Source organism: Ascidiella aspersa, chromosome 4, assembly GCF_963924565.1.
Source record: "Ascidiella aspersa chromosome 4, kaAscAspe10.2, whole genome shotgun sequence".
Classification (NCBI taxonomy): Eukaryota; Metazoa; Chordata; class Ascidiacea; order Phlebobranchia; family Ascidiidae; genus Ascidiella; species Ascidiella aspersa.
The window spans coordinates 4,129,339-4,146,632 of record NC_139450.1 but is presented as its reverse complement, the minus strand read 5'-3'; the positions used below and the strand labels follow the sequence as shown (position 1 = coordinate 4,146,632).

The 17,294-nt window shown below is 36.4% G+C and overlaps 1 protein-coding gene across 1 annotated transcript in view; it reads left to right on the top strand.

Annotated features, from left to right (window-relative positions):
* LOC146146731 (ephrin type-B receptor 2-like) overlaps window positions 1-11,142 on the top strand; it is a 45,012-nt gene extending 33,870 nt beyond the window's left edge. The window contains exons 10-19 of the mRNA XM_083387007.1: window positions 3,534-3,691; window positions 4,135-4,483; window positions 5,348-5,470; window positions 5,996-6,181; window positions 6,551-6,612; window positions 6,929-7,138; window positions 8,888-9,082; window positions 9,578-9,762; window positions 10,265-10,414; window positions 10,950-11,142. Of these exons, the coding sequence (XP_083243133.1) occupies window positions 3,534-3,691; window positions 4,135-4,483; window positions 5,348-5,470; window positions 5,996-6,181; window positions 6,551-6,612; window positions 6,929-7,138; window positions 8,888-9,082; window positions 9,578-9,762; window positions 10,265-10,414; window positions 10,950-11,142 (1,811 nt within the window). The remainder of the gene's footprint in view (window positions 1-3,533; window positions 3,692-4,134; window positions 4,484-5,347; window positions 5,471-5,995; window positions 6,182-6,550; window positions 6,613-6,928; window positions 7,139-8,887; window positions 9,083-9,577; window positions 9,763-10,264; window positions 10,415-10,949) is intronic.
* The last annotated feature ends 6,152 nt before the right edge of the window (window positions 11,143-17,294 follow it).

Sequence of the window (17,294 nt, the reverse complement as noted above, 5' to 3'; positions counted from 1 at the left end):
TTAAATGAATAAATGTTGATCCTTTTTTGCCGAACGCCTTTTTTCCCGCAAGTCTGTGAGAATGCGGTCCGCTAAGAGAAAAACACGCCAACATGGAGTTGGACTATAATGTTTATGGTATACTCAAAAATAAAAAAAAGTTGCGCAAAATACCGCGTTTTTCCGGCGTCCTCAGCTCCAACTTGAGATTATGCCGCGATACGCTTCCAAAGTCGTGTACTTGTGGCCCGCAAGTCGCGTAAACAATGGGCTTCGCGCGACGCGGAACGCGACTTTCACGCCGATTTTCGCCGCATGATAAATTGGTCAGCTGGCCAATAAACATATCACGCTTTTCTGCCGAATAAAGAACCGGCGTTTTTTGACCAAGATCGATTGTTTTAATGCAAATCGTGATAGATAAGTTTGGAAAAGGCGCTTTCTGGGTAATTTTTTCCCGGTTTAGTCATTATAACTTTCATTCTCCTATGGATCCTGAACCACAAGACATTTACCTCTGTTTTTTGCATTGACTGTTTTAATACAGAACATGGTAAATAACTGGAATCCGCTCTTATGATTGCAATATTTGCTTAGTCAAGTATTTTTAAAAGCTAATTTTCAAATTAATCTTTGATTAATCTACTGTAGGAAATTACGTTATTTAGGTTTTAAGTTATTTTTTGAAAGTTATTTTTTAAAGTGATAGTTAATTGGAATCTGAATCTTTTAATATTTTTTTAACTGGTTTTCTTTAAAAAAATACGTTTTTTTTGTGCAATGCCTGAATACTTGATGCAAAGATGCACCGTTTTTCACTTACAATGCACCGTGAGTGGTTTTCTTCTGAAAATCGTACAAATTTTTATCGCATTCTCGCCCAAAAATGCTAAAAGGTGAATCGCGAACGATTTCCTCAGCGACCAAATACTTTGCGATAAGAGCGCACACGATACCTCGAAAGCACCAGAAGCGCGCAACATCCGACGCCAAAAGCGCGCTTCTGATTTTCAAATTAATCTTTGATTAATCTACTGTAGGAAATTACGTTATTTAGGTTTTAAGTTATTTTTTGAAAGTTATTTTTTAAAGTGATAGTTAATTGGAATCTGAATCTTTTAATATTTTTTTAACTGGTTTTCTTTAAAAAAATACGTTTTTTTTGTGCAATGCCTGAATACTTGATGCAAAGATGCACCGTTTTTCACTTAAAATGCACCGTGAGTGGTTTTCTTCTGAAAATCGTACAAATTTTTATCGCATTCTCGCCCAAAAATGCTAAAAGGTGAATCGCGAACGATTTCCTCAGCGACCAAATACTTTGCGATAAGAGCGCACACGATACCTCGAAAGTACCAGAAGCGCGCAACATCCGACGCCAAAAGCACGACCGCTTACGCGCGACATACGCGTAACGCGTAACGCGGCGCTCTACGGACGCGATACGCGACACTTCTGGCGCGAGATAAGCCCGATTAAATCCCATTTTGATCCGGATTCATTTCGCCCGACACAAAATGCATTCACTTCGGTATCTTTCGCTCGCAAAACAAACTGAGCGTCTATAAATAGCGCGATTATGTAAAAGTCCTCCCCTCCCCCTTTTTTTCGCCGCCGCGCCCCCGTGTTACGTCATAGTGGAGTAGGAATTCGCGAACCGCTGATCGCTTTATGCATATGTGCGGTTGTGTACTACATGACTTGCCGTTTTTTATTCTACAAGCACTTTATTTATTAGAGGCTTCCAACAACCTTAAATAGAGGAAAAGTAGAATATAGTTCTTGTTTGATCCTGCACGAATTTGTTAAAAGTATAATAAACAATTTCCTTTTGTGTGTGTTTTTGTTTTGCTATTGACGTTATGAGTGTAATGGCTTGAGGTTGTAGTTGACATGGAATTAATTTTTTAAAGCCCGTGCAAAAGTGGTTTGAATTTTGTTAACGTTTCAAATAAATCTTAATAATAATTTAATGTTGTAGACGTAGAATGAATATCAAAGCCCATACAGAAGTAGGAAGCATTTTGTGAACATTTCGAATAAATCTTAAGACACTGGCTGGAGGTTGTAGTTGGTGAATAAAAATGAAAGCCTTGACATTTCAATATCGAAAATTGAACAACAATTGCATCACTTATGTAAAATTGTTTACTCGCGACCATGCTGTGGGTAAATGTGGTATGAAGTGCAGAGTCTTTCTGACAGGTCGAGTTTTCTTCTGTTTGTTGTCGTCGCGAGATTTCGAGGCTTGAGGCGATTTAGCGTCCGACCGACAAATAACTCGCGCTGTTGTTGCGCAAGAAAGAAGACCGCCCGCTTTTAATCGCGACCAGTTTTCTGCCTAAAACTTCGTTTCGTCGTTAACCTTTTGCAAGTCGATAATATCAGACGTTGAATAATGCGCTGCGTATATTCAAAACACCCACTTTTTCAGCAGTTTTTCTGGAATTTTCTTGAAAGTAAAGGTTAAGATATTTCGACGAACCTAAAACCTTTTGCAAATCTACGCCCATCTGTTTCTTTTCCAATTAAATACGAACCACCGAATTGCAAGGAAGTTAAATTAAAAGAGGATTATTAGCGGAATTAAACGGATTGCGCAATAAACAAAGCTACTTTCCCGGAGGGTTAAAACTGTTTAAAGATGATTCATTTTGAAGCAATATTAAGGCTGGAGGTTGTCGAATTGGTTTTAAAGCTCATACGAAAGTGGGCAGCATTTGGTGAACTTTTCGAATGAATCTTAAGATAATGAATGGAGGTTGTAGTTGGCGCAAAATGAATAACAAACATACAGAACTTTACAGGATTTGTAATCGTTTCGAATAAGTCTTAGTCATTGTCCACATCATTCAAGTCGTTTCTATATGCCTACTTCAGTATTGGTATTAATGTGATATTCATTCTATGATTCATTCGAGTTCACGCGAAATCGCTTTCGCATATTTTTGTGTTCCAAAACTTGTTTTTCCTAAAAGCGTACACAGATCTTCTCTCGCCTGATTTCACTCCCTCGTGATTCACCGCCATCTTTGCTTACGTCATCATTTGACGTCACTCCCCATTATTGCGTATCTATAACTCGTAGATCCTCATCTAAACGGGTCGAATATACGCGTGGACGTGGTTCGACCTAATGTCAGATTTAATCAAGAAAATAACACTGTTCTATGAAAAATAACGAAAATGCTGTATTCGCGTAAAACCAGATGTTGTAAGTGTTTTTACAACTTGTTGTTTTTTGGAGGGAAACGCGTTACTGTAAATAAGTTCCGCTTATTGTAGGATTTTATCAAAAAAAAATGAAGCCGAATACTAATAGAACTGGAAAAATGGTCTTTTGGAGTTGACATTGTAAATATTGTGTCCGTTTAAAATTTCAATTTTTTATTTATTCTGTTATCTATATATTTTTTGTACCCTTAAAACTGTTCAGTTACAGAATGATTTAGTTGTGTTTATACCTTTTGTTTTACTTCGGAAATTGATAAAATGTGTTGAGAATAATTTTTATTTCACCCGAAACACGAATTTCACTTTTCTTTTTCCCGCAGCGCCCTCTGGTGTCGGAAACGTGACGATGACAAGCATCAAACCGGATGAGGTCACGATCACGTGGCCCGCTCCACGTCACCCCAATGGCGTCATCACAGGTTATGACGTCACTTACCAGGAGAAGGATTCCAATGATGCGGCAGCAGTTAGTTCCAAGGTTTGTGGAAAAATGGATTTTTTGTCGTTTTTTTTTTGGTTGGTCTTCATTTTTGTATTATTAATATAATTCGTCTTATTGTCGTATTTTATTTTTGTTTTTCTTATTTTTAATTTGCTTTATTTTCAATTTATTTTTTATTTTTTAAGTTTTTTTATTTTTTATCGTTTAAAGTTAAAACATTTAACATTTCCTTTTTTTGTTATTTTATTTAGTTTGAGAAGATATAGTTTTTTGTATGCCTTGCATTTCAGTTTAAAGTAAATACATACAACATAATATTTTTGCATTGGTTATTTTTTTTTCCTTTTTTATCATTACGTCTTACATTAATCAACATTCACACATTGGCGACCCAACACAATTCTCTTTTATCTTACATTTTTTAATTTGTTTTTTATTTTACTTAAATATAATTAATTGAAAGCAAACATTTTTTGCAGATAACCACCAACAAAGCAACCTTGGACAAGCTAGCACCTGGCAGCTTCTACAAAGTCCAGGTTCGGGCCAGAACGGTGGCCGGCGCCGGGCCCTACAGTCGCCCCTACACTATCCACACGAGCGCGGTGCTCGGAAACGCCGGCGCCAGCGTCGGTTCCACTGGAACCATGACCATAGTGGCCGCAGCCTGCGGTATAGTGCTGGTGGTCGTGGTCCTAGCCCTGATCGTTGTGTACAGGAAGACTGGTAAACTTTTGTGTTTGAACACTTCGCGAGCGAATAGAAAGAAACAGCAACAACTGGCTGATGATGTTAAGGGAATTCAGCCGCAGATGCAGTCGCTTATTGGTGAGTTTTCTGGGTTGAAATCCTAATTTTTTTTTGGTATTACTGTGAAAAAAAATTTTCTAAAAAATCGTCTAGCAATTGTAATTATGTGGAGGTAATTACTTGGTCTGATTTTTTTTATCACTAGCTGTAATGATCTATGGCAAAAAAAAATTCACGTAATTTTTGTTGTTTGAGCTCTAAAAAAATGTTTTGTGAAGCCGATAACAATGTTATTGGAAAAATTCAGTCTTAGATTTGCTATTTTGGCAAATGACTAATTTTTTTAACTAGAAAAACAAAATTTCGTGCGAAAAAACTAATCGAAAATCCTTACATTACTGTGTTGTGTGATTTACCGCTAATTGTAAGCCTATTCTTTATATTTGCCTTTTTGCAAACACCCTAGATTTTACTCCTTTCAATTTGTCCCTCTCTATGTGTATGCCAAAATCTTAAATAAAAAAAAATCGGAAATTCGCTTTAAATTACCTCTTTTGTCGAGATTAAAAATTTCCAGTTTAATTTCTGCAAAAACCTCGCCTGTTTACCCTGTGTAATTTGTCCCCCTGTTCCTCTGTCTGTGTGTGTTTTCCGCTTGCTGAAAGTAAAAATTGATTCTAAAAAAAGAAAAATCGCGTTTTAAGCCTATTTTTTGTTTTTTTTGCCTGAAAATATGGCAAACAGGGAAAAAATGAAAATATAGCAAACAGCGTGTTTCTGTAAAAAATTGGTTACCTTTTTGTCTAAGTCGAGCTCAAAATTTCCAGTTTAATTTCTGCAAACAGCCTGCCTATTACCCAGTGTAATTCGCCTATGTTCCTCTGTCTGTGTGTGCTTCCCCGCTTGCTCTGCAATGATTTGTGTTATTCACGCAACTCACAGTCGATCTGCCACCCAAAGGCCAGCGCATCTACGTCGACTACCCCGACCCACACAAGGGAATCGCCCAGTTCGCCACCGAGATCAACAGCCGTGACGTCATCGTTGAGAACAAGATCGGAACTGGTAGGTTGCGTCGCACGCCTTGGTCTCGCTTTTGGCCGCCATTTTGTATCCGAAATTTCGATTTTTTTTTTAGTTAAGCTGGTTTGGTAATAAAAGAGATAAAATGTTGCGTACGAATTAAATGCTTGATTAAGATAGTTAAAACAAACTTCTATTAAATTTAAAACATTAACACATTTTTTATGTCTAATAGAAAAGTTCATTGGTAATGAAATGAAAAAAATATTTTTTTTAACAATAATGTAAAACACAAAAATACAAATTTAAAGTGTTTTCTACGATATCATGACTTGGTAATTACTACGCTAATGAAAAAGAAATTTTATTTTCAAAGACTGATAAATAATAAGTAGCCAATCAAACTAATAAACCATCAAAAAATGAAGAACCTTTACTAAAATGGTGATATGGGATTAGAACTGCGAAAGGAAAAATAAATTTATCTAATTTTCAGAAAGCTAGACCAACTTTAGACTACCCGAAGTAAAATAACTTACAAAAAACACCGATTTTCCCACCAACCAGGTGAATTTGCCGAAGTGTGTCGAGGAAGGCTTAAGGGGAGCCGAGGACACAACCACGTGGTGGCAGTAAAGCGCCTGAAGCAGGGTTCAACGAAGCGTGACCAGCGGAACTTTCTAAGGGAGGCGTCGACCATGGCGCAGTTCAACGACCCCAATATCGTGCAACTGAAAGGCGTCGTTACCAAAGGTTTGGGAAACAAATAAATGACTGAATGACGTTTTCTTTATGTGATTTTTAAAGGATTTGGGTGTAGTTCTTTTTTTATCTTGTAAATGGGTAAAGGGCCAAAAAACAATTAAAAAAAATACATGCTCTAATCTATTTTATTATTCTGTTGCTTTGATTTATTTTACAAGTGTTTGCTGATTGTAATTTAAAGTTTTAAGTGAAAAAATAAACATTTAAGTGAAAAAGATAGACAAATATAAATATATAATTTTCAAACGATTTTATAAATGGCGGGAACCTTATTTTTTGCCGGTGGATTACGGTGAATACAATGTATAGTTTCTTTTTATTGCAGTTAACTAATAATCATCCCTTTTTAACTTTTAGCTTACCCTTACATGATCATCACCGAATACATGGAAAACAAATCACTGGACAACTACCTGGAGGTAAACTTGGTAACTTAATTGCTTACCATACAACTTGAAAATCGGTAGCAGCGCATATCCTTTAGCTTACTCTAGTATTCTTAGGACCAAGTTTCCTTTAAAAAAAGTTAAAAAAAAAATTTTGTTTTTATTTTTTCTTTTATAATAGAGAAGTTATTAAATTTGAGCGGCATCGCGAGTCGGTCTCGACTATTATTAAAACCCTGACCATTTTTGAGCTGCATCTAATCTTTTTGCTGTGTCCAAGTCCCCCAAACAATGCTGTTAACCGCTCTTAATTTTTTGCATTCTCTTAACCGCTTTCAATTCTTTTTAGTTGCAAAAAGGCCAGCTTTCGATCCTCCAGCTGGTCGAGATGCTGAAGGGTATCGCTTCCGGGATGCGCTACCTCTCCTCCATGAAGTACGTGCACCGCGACCTGGCCGCCAGGAACATCCTCGTCAACTCCGAGCTCGTCTGCAAGGTTTCCGACTTCGGACTTTCCCGCACGCTTGAGAACGACCCGCACGCCACCTACACAACACAGGTGCGATTTTAAAAAGCGAAAAAAGCTGTTTTTTAAACCAGTCCCGACTTGGCCGAGGTCATGGGTTTGAACCTCACCTCAGACTATTTTTTAACCTCACGCTATATTTTTCTCTTGCTTGCAAAAACCTTTTTTTAGGTTTAAATATGTTGGTGACGCAACCCCTATTTGTCTATGGGGACTAGCACTAGTAATATGTGCGCCGTTATGGTTGTTCAAAATAACAGTGTAACAAGTGTATCTAATAATTTAGTCGTATTTTGGAACTGGGATAGTTAACTTTAAGACTGCGCTGCTACTTTTTTTTCTGAAGCTTCATTTTTCTACCAACAGTATGACTGGCAATGGTAGTACTTGGACGTGGAATAAATATCAAAATACATACAGAAAGATGAAGCATATTTTTACGTTTATATTAAAAGCTCATTCATTTTCAACCGATGTTGTTGTTCTGTATTTGCTTTGATTTCCCTGAACTAGAACCTTCATCCATTATGCTTTCAATTTTTTTTTGTATAATTTTTCATTTTTTTTTACATTTAATTGGTCATAAGTTGATAATATTAAATGGTTGGTGTAAAATTTAAACAACATCACCCTATACGACTTAGTCGAGCGCAAAAAAGTGAAATAAACAACCCGTGATTCACGTTTTAGAACAGTGATACTTTACTTTCGCCATGTGCGGTTTCTATTACGGATGAAAATATTACGTAACACGTTTTTGTGGGGCAACCGACGTAGGTGTAATTTCGACATTCCGACCTCAATTGCGTTTGCTGTTGCGTCTGCTGGCGCAATTCAATTCAAATTAGAATCACATCTTTAACCGCCATAGTTTTACTCGAATACACTTTTTATCTTTTGTTATTTAAAAAAAATAACAGTTTTTTGAAAATTTGAATTGAATGTTTAAATAAAAGCCGATTTGACGAAAAATATTTTTACGGATTGTCGAAGAAGGCGCCAAACAAGCAAAAACTACCATTTTTTTAAGTCTAGCTCATAGCTCATATTTGTTAACTCTAGTCGGTATAGCTGTCATGCATTTATACCACGCTGGCTCATTTTCGCAATATTAAGTTGTTCATTAAGGCCATATGACATTATGACAATGTGCAGTATTGACATTGCTGTAACTGCTGAACCGCAAATTCCCACTTATTTGCTGTGCTTTGGTTGCCTAGCAGCGCGCGCACGTCACAAACGACGCTTTTTACGCGAGAATATTTCCCTCGATGGTGAAATAAGCAAACCTCGAAACACGATCCTATCAAAACCCAGCGCGACATTAAATCCCCGTTTCACATTGTTTACTGGAGATTGTAATTGCGCCTAATTGCTCATCGCAATGCAATACCTTGTTGCGTGTCGTGTGTCGCATGTCGCGTACCGCTGAGCTTGTTTTATTTAGGGACGTAAGGTGGTTCGAAGTTTTGTATGACACCGCATAAGAACGTGGTGCATAAAAACGAAACCGGAATGATAAGTTTATAGCTTAACAGCTGGAGGTTATAATAAGAGGTAAAACAAATTAAAGCCTATACAGAAGTAGGTAGCATATCGTTTACTTCTGTTTGGGATTTGATATTCACCCTAAATTAGTAGATTGTTCTTTTGACATATTTTTTTATTTTTTGGTTTTATTTATCTATAAGTTCCAACTGCAATTTTCTTGAAAAACCCTATTTATTTTATATCAAAGCACTTTTTTTTCGAATTTTTCCATGACGTCATGTTTTTTCGCAGGGCGGCAAAATCGCGATCCGCTGGACGGCGCCAGAGTGCATCCACTACCGTGAGTTCACCACAGCTTCTGATGTTTGGAGCTACGGCATCGTCATGTGGGAAGTTATGTCGTACGGCCAGAAGCCTTACTGGGATATGAGTAATCAGCAAGTTATGGAGAATGTGGACAAGGGAATGAGGCTGCCATCTCCCACGGTGAGGATTTGTGTGTTTTGTGATTTTTGTGTAATTTTTTGGCTACTTGTAGCATTGGAACCAATTAAAAGATAAGTACCCTGTAACAAATGGCTCAGAAAGATGTTACAAATTGCTCAGAACATAGGAAAGAGCATTAAACAAATTCCATACACTACCTTTGATGTTTTATAGAGTTATTACAAGCTAAAATGGCACACTTACAACCATTTATAAAATACTTTTTTTTTGTTTTGTTATGGACGTCTTACGACAAAAATACCAATGACCCTTTGTACAATACTTTTTTAAATACAATACGTTTTTTACAGAATACTTTTTCATGGAACTCTTACTATTCGTTTTCACAGAACACTTACGACAGATTACTGAGTAAACATTTTACTAGCATCCCAAAATCCTCGAAACAAAAAATCAACATTTATATAAAACTTAAGGCCGTTTATAGATTATCGAAGACAACCAATGCTAACCATTTCTCTATATTCCACTCAGGGCTGTCCCAAGGTGCTTCACGACCTAATGTTGACATGCTGGTCTGCCGAGGCGTCCAAACGACCTCCTTTTACCGACATCGTAAGGACACTCGACTCCCTGCTCGCTCAACCGGAACAGCTGAACATGAACGTCAGCAGCGGTAACACGGTTCAGCGATCAGAGGCGGCATCCTTCCATATCGGGTAAGTTCGATATAGAAGCAATAAATAGGATTGATTCATATGCCACTGAACTAAAAGTTTAATTTTTTTTTTGGTCGTATGCCGGTGAATTTAATTTTTTTCCATATTGAAAATAAGCAACAAAAGAAGTTGATAATTTAACGCAGTGTTACCTACTTGGGGTATATTTTATTTTTTTTAACTATACCAATGCTAGAAAAAGTCAAAATTATTCACTAAAATGGCAATTAATATTTTAGGATCATATGCCGCAATATTTGAACCAAATAACTTGAATACTTAATTCATGTTAACAACAAATCAAGAAAACTAATTGTTTTTTTGACAAAGTGTTATCTACTTTTAGTAGCATTTATTTTTTCTCTGTATTACTTACTGCTCGAAAAAGTAAAATAATCAACTGAAAGCAAAAATGTTAAAATTTGAATACCGAGGCTTACCCCAATATTTCGACCAAATACCGTTTTTGACTTGTGTTTAACCTTTGACCTTCAACCCTTAGAGCGACCCCTAATCTGAGCCGTGCCATGGACAACGGGCAGGTCAACTCGGTCCGTGATTGGCTGGAATTGCAACGCTTGAGTGGCTACAGCGACCAGTTCCAGCAGCGTGGAATCGACAACCTGGAGAAAGTCTCGAACCTCACTATAAAGTAAGCAGTTTTGAAAGTAAACAAACCTGTGTGACGTCAGAATAGGATGACTCCTGCATCGCAGATGAAATCTTTTACCGTTTTGGCGGCATTGTTGTTGATGTATAATTTCCCAGGACGCTTTAAAATCATTTCAAAACTGCCAAAATCAACAAATAAACACTAAACTAGGCATATTTCTGCATGTATGCAAAGTGCCTAATTTTAATGTCCTTTTCAATAACTTCCTATTTTAAAAAACGTTGATATCTTAAAAAAAATCCTAAAACCAACTTCCTCCAATCTCAGTGATCTCAAGAACCTGGCGATTAAGTTTAACAGTTAACTGAATTTTTCTGGAAAAAAATTACAAAAAATCCTAAAAAAATTAAACAATAAAATATCTTAAACCACCTTCCTGCAATCTCAGTGATCTTAAGAACCTGGCGATTAAGTTCAACCGTTAACTGAATTTTTCTTAAAAAATTACAAAAAAAAACTAAAAAAAAATCTTAAAAAAAAGAAAAAAATCCTAACCAACTTCCTCTTATCTCAGTGATCTCAAGAACCTGGGGATCAACGTCACCCTCCACATGGACACGCTGGAAAACGGCATCCGGACTCTGAGGAGGCATCTGAGCACCGCCAGCTCCACTCCCTGCACATCAGCTCGCACCTCCAATATCTCCTCCGTCATGGATGACGTAATGGAGGAGGAGGAGGGGACTTCCGGAGCGAACGCTGTGTGATGACGTCACGTGTGGTGATGTCATATCCGCTATGGGGGAAAGGTCCTCTTGTTGTTGAAGAGTGTTGCGCTCCGTGAGAAGAAGATTGAGAAGAAGAGGTTGATGCTGCTTCCCCGTGTCTTGCAATCCTTTGATAATCGCGCGCTTAATCCCGAAAAGGAGGATTAAAAGACACAGAGCGATAAGCCAAGGCAGATGTCTTCATTGTACCCGTTAAACCTGTGGTTCTAAAAAAAAACACTTTCTAGAACAAATTTGCTTATTAGAAATTGACCAGTTATCTAATGGAGAGTGTGCATTCCAGTCTCGCATGCTTTTTGTAATTGGAACGGGTTGTTTTCCATAAATTACAATAGGTTTCGCGCCACACTCAAGAAACTCTCTAGGCACACAGCTTAAGATCCACCGGTTTAAACGTTTCAAATAAAAATTTCAAAATTGTTTTGGCGATCGAAACTTATCTGTGTAGGCTTTGCTTGTTTAGCGTCTCAAAATCAACTGCAAAGCAATCAATAATTGCGGTTTAAAGCTATGCGATTTTTCTTCTTAAAAATTCTTTATGAGAATTTGGAGATTGTTAACGAACAGTGGGAGATTGTTTAAACGCCGCTTCGATTGTTCCGCCCGCGATTTCTCGTTGCTTTTGTTATTTATGCCGCTGCGAAACATCCAAGTTTTGCTTTTTGTGAAATCCTATACTTTCCATGCAATGGTGTTGAAGTTAAGTTTTTCTTTTGGTGCTACAAGCGCCCTCGCTGTATTTTGTCCGAAGCTTCAGCGATGTTTTTTGCTCTTTGCAAGTCGAGCTTTCGTTTGGCGCGCATTTCTTCGTTGCTACATCGGTTCGCGCGCCGATAATAAACTATTTTTTTCTAACTTGTTCTGTGTTTTAGTTTTTATCGAAACGGAAAAAGTTTGTCGGGCAAATACAGCTGGTATATAGATAAGCTTTGGGTTTTTTAGTCAGAAACCGTAAAATAGAGGAAAAAACACCCTCCTAAAGCAGTGTTTCTTAATCAGGTGAATAACATTTTTGCAGGGGTGAACCGTCAGAAATGGATGATATAATTTGCGAGCAGGGCGGGTACTCCAGGTGTGCAATCTGTGCTGTTATATAAAGACGAGATAGTTTTATCATATCATAAGACAAGGGTGAATGAAATCTGGAGATAGATGCTAGGGGTGAACTAAACTAAGCTTAAGAAGCACTGCTCTAAAGTGATCAATTTTCGCCCGGCTTAAAATTGTTTACCAAATTAGGTAGTCGAAATTGTAAACATTCGTCATAAACGCTTTTAGATTTTTTTGGGGAAACTTTTAAAAGCATCTGTGTATATACGGTACGTTAATTGACTTATACCACTTGAATGAGCTATGGAATACTCTTGTTAAGGAACTAATATATCGCGATTTACGATATAGTTTTGCTAATAGCTTCAAATCTGCGATTGCATGCGATAGACAAACAGCCTTTTTTCCTTTTTATTATTGAACTTATTATTTGGTAAATTAAGCTAATAAGTTCAAATAACAAAATAGGTGATATTGCATTACTAATACAAAACTATACCAAGCGTGTACTAAACTCATTATAAGCCCACATCAAGGTCGCCATTATAGTGTTGTAAACAAGTCATTTGTAAAATAACTGAAGTCCAAGTCAAGTCTTTTCAAAATATTGCAAGTGAAGTCCTAGTCCAAGTCATCGGTTGCCCAGTCAAGTTCCAGTCAAGTCATTATTAGATAGGCCAATCATATGTCCTCTTTTAGGAGGATTTGTCCTCTTTTCTCAAGAAAAATGAATGGTCCTCCGAGGACGTTAAAAAATGCCCAAATGTCCTCTTTTCTCGCATTTCGAGTTAGTTGCTTATATTTTTAAACAAGACTTTTCGGCGAGACGTTGTAATTATTTCCAAAAAAATACTGTAGCCATAACATGCTGAATTGCTGTTTTAAAAAAGGTTTTCAAACAAATTGCCCTACCAGCCGTATCTTCTTGATTGTTATAGCAAACATTGCGCCAGAAAACTTGCAACAGAACCTCACATGTAAAAAGGCCCATTAATAAAGAAAAGGTGTTTGTAAAACGTAGGCTTTTAAATTTTCAGTTATAACTCTCTTCGTAGCCGCCAACAGCAAAAACATTGCGCTGGCAACAGACAGATCAATATTTGCGCTCGGCCAGCAACACCAAATTTCCTATCGAAAATTAATCCAAGAATCCCAAAACAACCAAACATTCCGATAATAAGCATAAAACATCATCAAACTCAAAGGGAACAATTCTACTTTCGTTTTACTTGCCGGCAAAAAATGTCCTCTTTTTCGGTGCTGAAAATATGGTAGCCCTATTATTAGAGAAAGTCAAACCACTTGTATATAATAACAAAACGATAAACCATTAAAATTGGTAAACTCCGATTACGAGCAGTAACTCGACTAAAAAATAACAGAAAATAATGTGTAGCAATCTAGTTGTTCTACTTACAAAACTTGAAAATGTTAAATCAAAACACTTAATTTCAACCCAAAGCATTTGACTCAATGACTTAAGTCCAAATCAAGTCATTTGTCTAAAATATTTAAGTCAAGTCAATCCATTTTACCAAAACGACTTAAGTTAGGTTATGTCATTTAAAAACAGTCACTTAACTGCAATTAAGTATAGTCATTGACTTAAGTCATTACAACACTGAATATGGAAAAAAGTCCCAACTACCAAGAAATAAAAAAATTAAGCAAAAGTAAACATCAAACCAAACCAGTTATTGTTTCATAAGCACTTTCTACTTCATGATAGCTGCATTAGTAGCAAATAATTTGAATCGTAGAAAGCAGGCCTGCACAACATACGTAAAAAATGATCTTTGTTCACCAAACACTCGCCTTAAATGCGTTTAAACTAAGCTTTCAGTTGGATATTTGTGCACTACATCGAACTACAGCCTTACAGTAGGTTTCTTTGTTTAGAAGTCTTGTTTTGACGTAGCTTTATGACGTCATCTCTGAAGATGCGCATGCGTTTCAAAAATATTTTTTTATCGTTACTATAAGAAAATTATTATATTTCCACCCCTGCCCCAAGCAGCTTCATTTAATGTTAAGTAAAAACTCTACTAAGTGCCCTTTTTGAAATAAAATTACTACAAAGCTACGCTTTCAATCGCTATATAAGTTGAAATATTGCGAGCCTCGACTGAGCATTTTTATTTCATTAAAATAAGTGACCTGGTCACAAAGGTCGGTGTACCATGCAAAATAGAAACGTAAACAACGAAACACGAATTTCAATTGTGTACAAAACAATGCCGAAAGCAAAAGATTAGCTGCAAGTTTTAGGCAGGAAAGCTTTCTAGCAAGCAAGGTTTTCAGCAAAGCAGCAAGTTGTTGTTTACTAGTCGTGTTCCTAGTATTTTTGAAAGCAAGTGTTGACCGATATTATATCGTTTGAGTTGCAAATATTGTTTGAGATGCATGGATTGTTTATCAGATTGGAAACTTTAGATATTGCTCGCGGAAGACGTTTATGCTGCCTAAAATTGCGTTGCTGTTATAACGTTAATTAATTACTGCTAAAAATTGTACTGCTCTAATTTGGTTAATGCTGAAATTTGCGCAACTGTAATCCAAACACTACCGAAAGCTGTAAGTGCGACTTAAGTTTTACCGGTTTGCTTTAAACAAGCTTTGAATAAATTTTCACACGGGCCAAACTTTTCAATCTAAAGTTGTTATTCCTGAAATACAGTGAGATTTTACAGCATTCTGCTTGTCACTTCGCAGCTTAGGTAAGTTGGTTTATAGTTTTTTTCAAACATGCTTAATATTACAAGGCTGATTGTGTTTGTGTGGCTACTGCAATATTGGCGTTGTTTTTATTTTGACTGTAATATGTAAGTTGATCTGTACTCATTCTGTGTAAAAAATGGGCGCTGGCTGATCTAGAATCCTACCACATTTTCGTGCAAGGTTTACGAAATAGAATAAATAAATATGAAAGAACAAATATAATAATAGTAGTTGACCAACATGAACCCAAACGCTAACTCGCACTCCAATCAAAATAGTAATAGAAATCCCCAGACGAAAATGTGGTAGGATTCTAGACCAGCGCCAAAAAATGTAGAGTTAGTTAACGAAATGAATGCTGCTTACTTTACGATTAATTGAATCAAAATACCTTGCTTAAATCTACTATTTTAATCTCAATCAAGATGTTTTTGGGCGGTTACGGTTGACCCCCACCCACCCAAAACTATGCGTCATTTCAATAACTTTTTGAACATAAAAGCGTTATTGATCCTTGTCTTAACTAAAACTGTTGCGAGTGTGGGTTAAAAAATGCCATACTTTTTACATAGTTTATTACTTTCTGCTATTTACACCAACAAAATGATTCAATGGAACACATTATATTGAAATATAAACAGCACGCTCCATACACAAAATACAAATAAACGATCAAAACTGATTTCCATCTATCCACTACAAGATAAGCATGAATCGTATCGTAAAGCGTGGGAAGTTAAGATAGCATTTCGATAATTTATGATAAGGATGTTCGATAAGATCTTATCGGTGCCGATCCGATACCAAATTATTGTAAGTTTCAGAAATAATTTGCCATCCAAACTAGAAGTTTATATGTTGAAACGTAAATTTATCAAAAATAATAGTTTAATAACTTGGGGTAAGTGAACTTCTTAGCACAAGTTTTGTCGTAATAAATACGGAATTTTTTTCTTTTACTTTTTAATTTTATCTGTTTCGTAAGTTTGACATAGTAATAACTTTTTATTTTTTGCATAATAAACATTAAATGAACAAATGACAGAAGTGAGTGTTTGTAGGAACACGGTATTTAAATGGGTATGTCACACAATATTGGTATTTTTAGATGATTCACGTGTGTTTGGTTTTAAATGTTTAGCACACTGTTTAATGTCTGCCTCACATTCCTTAATCTTTTTTGCCAATTTCTCCTTCTCCACAACATTTTTTAAATCCACGTTTTTCTCAGCCCTTTTAAAAGAACTTTTGGCTTTTTGAAATTTATTTTTAGCCTCCTCATAGTCTGAATTGCTTTTATACATAAGCCCCATCAGTAGCAAGCAATCACCATGATCAATAAGCATGCCACATTTTTTCAGATGGGGCTCAGCACTATTTAGCAATGCCAAGGCTTTTTCATGATGTTTAAAAATCTCCCATTCAAATCGACCCAAATGGTAATCAACTTTTGCGTGATGGAGCTCGTCGTTACTAATTTTATAAATTTTTCTTTTGCAGTTGTTCATTGCTTGAAACACCATGTTTAAATAATCATTTGGAGAAGTACCTTTATTTTTTAGTTGGACAGCCACATTTGTCAGTGCTATAATACAATCTATTAATTCATTGGCCACACCCTTTTCCTGTTTCAAATAGAAACACGCAGCAAGAATATAGAAAAATATCGCTTCCCAAAAACGAACTTTCTTTTCCTGGCTGTTAGCAAAGTTGAACAATTCCTCTCCGGTTGCGTTTACACGTTGATTTATAAACGCGGCGAGTTTTGAACGAACTGTATGTGCTTCAGAATGACGGTCCGTGTGCATTAAAACTGAGTAGTACTCAAAGTTAGTATTAGCCTGTACCATTTCTGCCGGTAACTTGTTAAGTCTGCTTAAATAAGCATAGTCTTCGTCCTTGCTGCAAGTATCTGAAAAAACAAAATCAAATAGTTTTGGGCTTAATAAAAGTTGGAAAAATGCCATACTTTTGAATAAAGTCGAAACTAGTTCGTATACTGGGCTGTATCCAAGGGAGATCGCGTGGTCATGTCCTCCCCTTAAACTGTATTTTTTTCCTACTTTAACCAAGCAAGTTGAAAAAAAATTCGCGCTACTTGCCAATCTAATTACATTGCTAGAATGTCTGACCTATTTTTTTAAGTTGTTTTAGCCAAAGGCACCGTGCGTCCTATCGCAACATAGAAAACTAAAGTTTTGGCGACTTAAACAATATAAAGGCGTTTTGCGTTTTGTGTGTATCGATTTCATCGTGATAGCTTTCGTATTGAACGCTTAACAAATATTCAATCTAAATTTTTAACCAAATAAACGAACCGTGTTATGTTCATAAGGTTACCCTTTTATGACATCACATTTAGA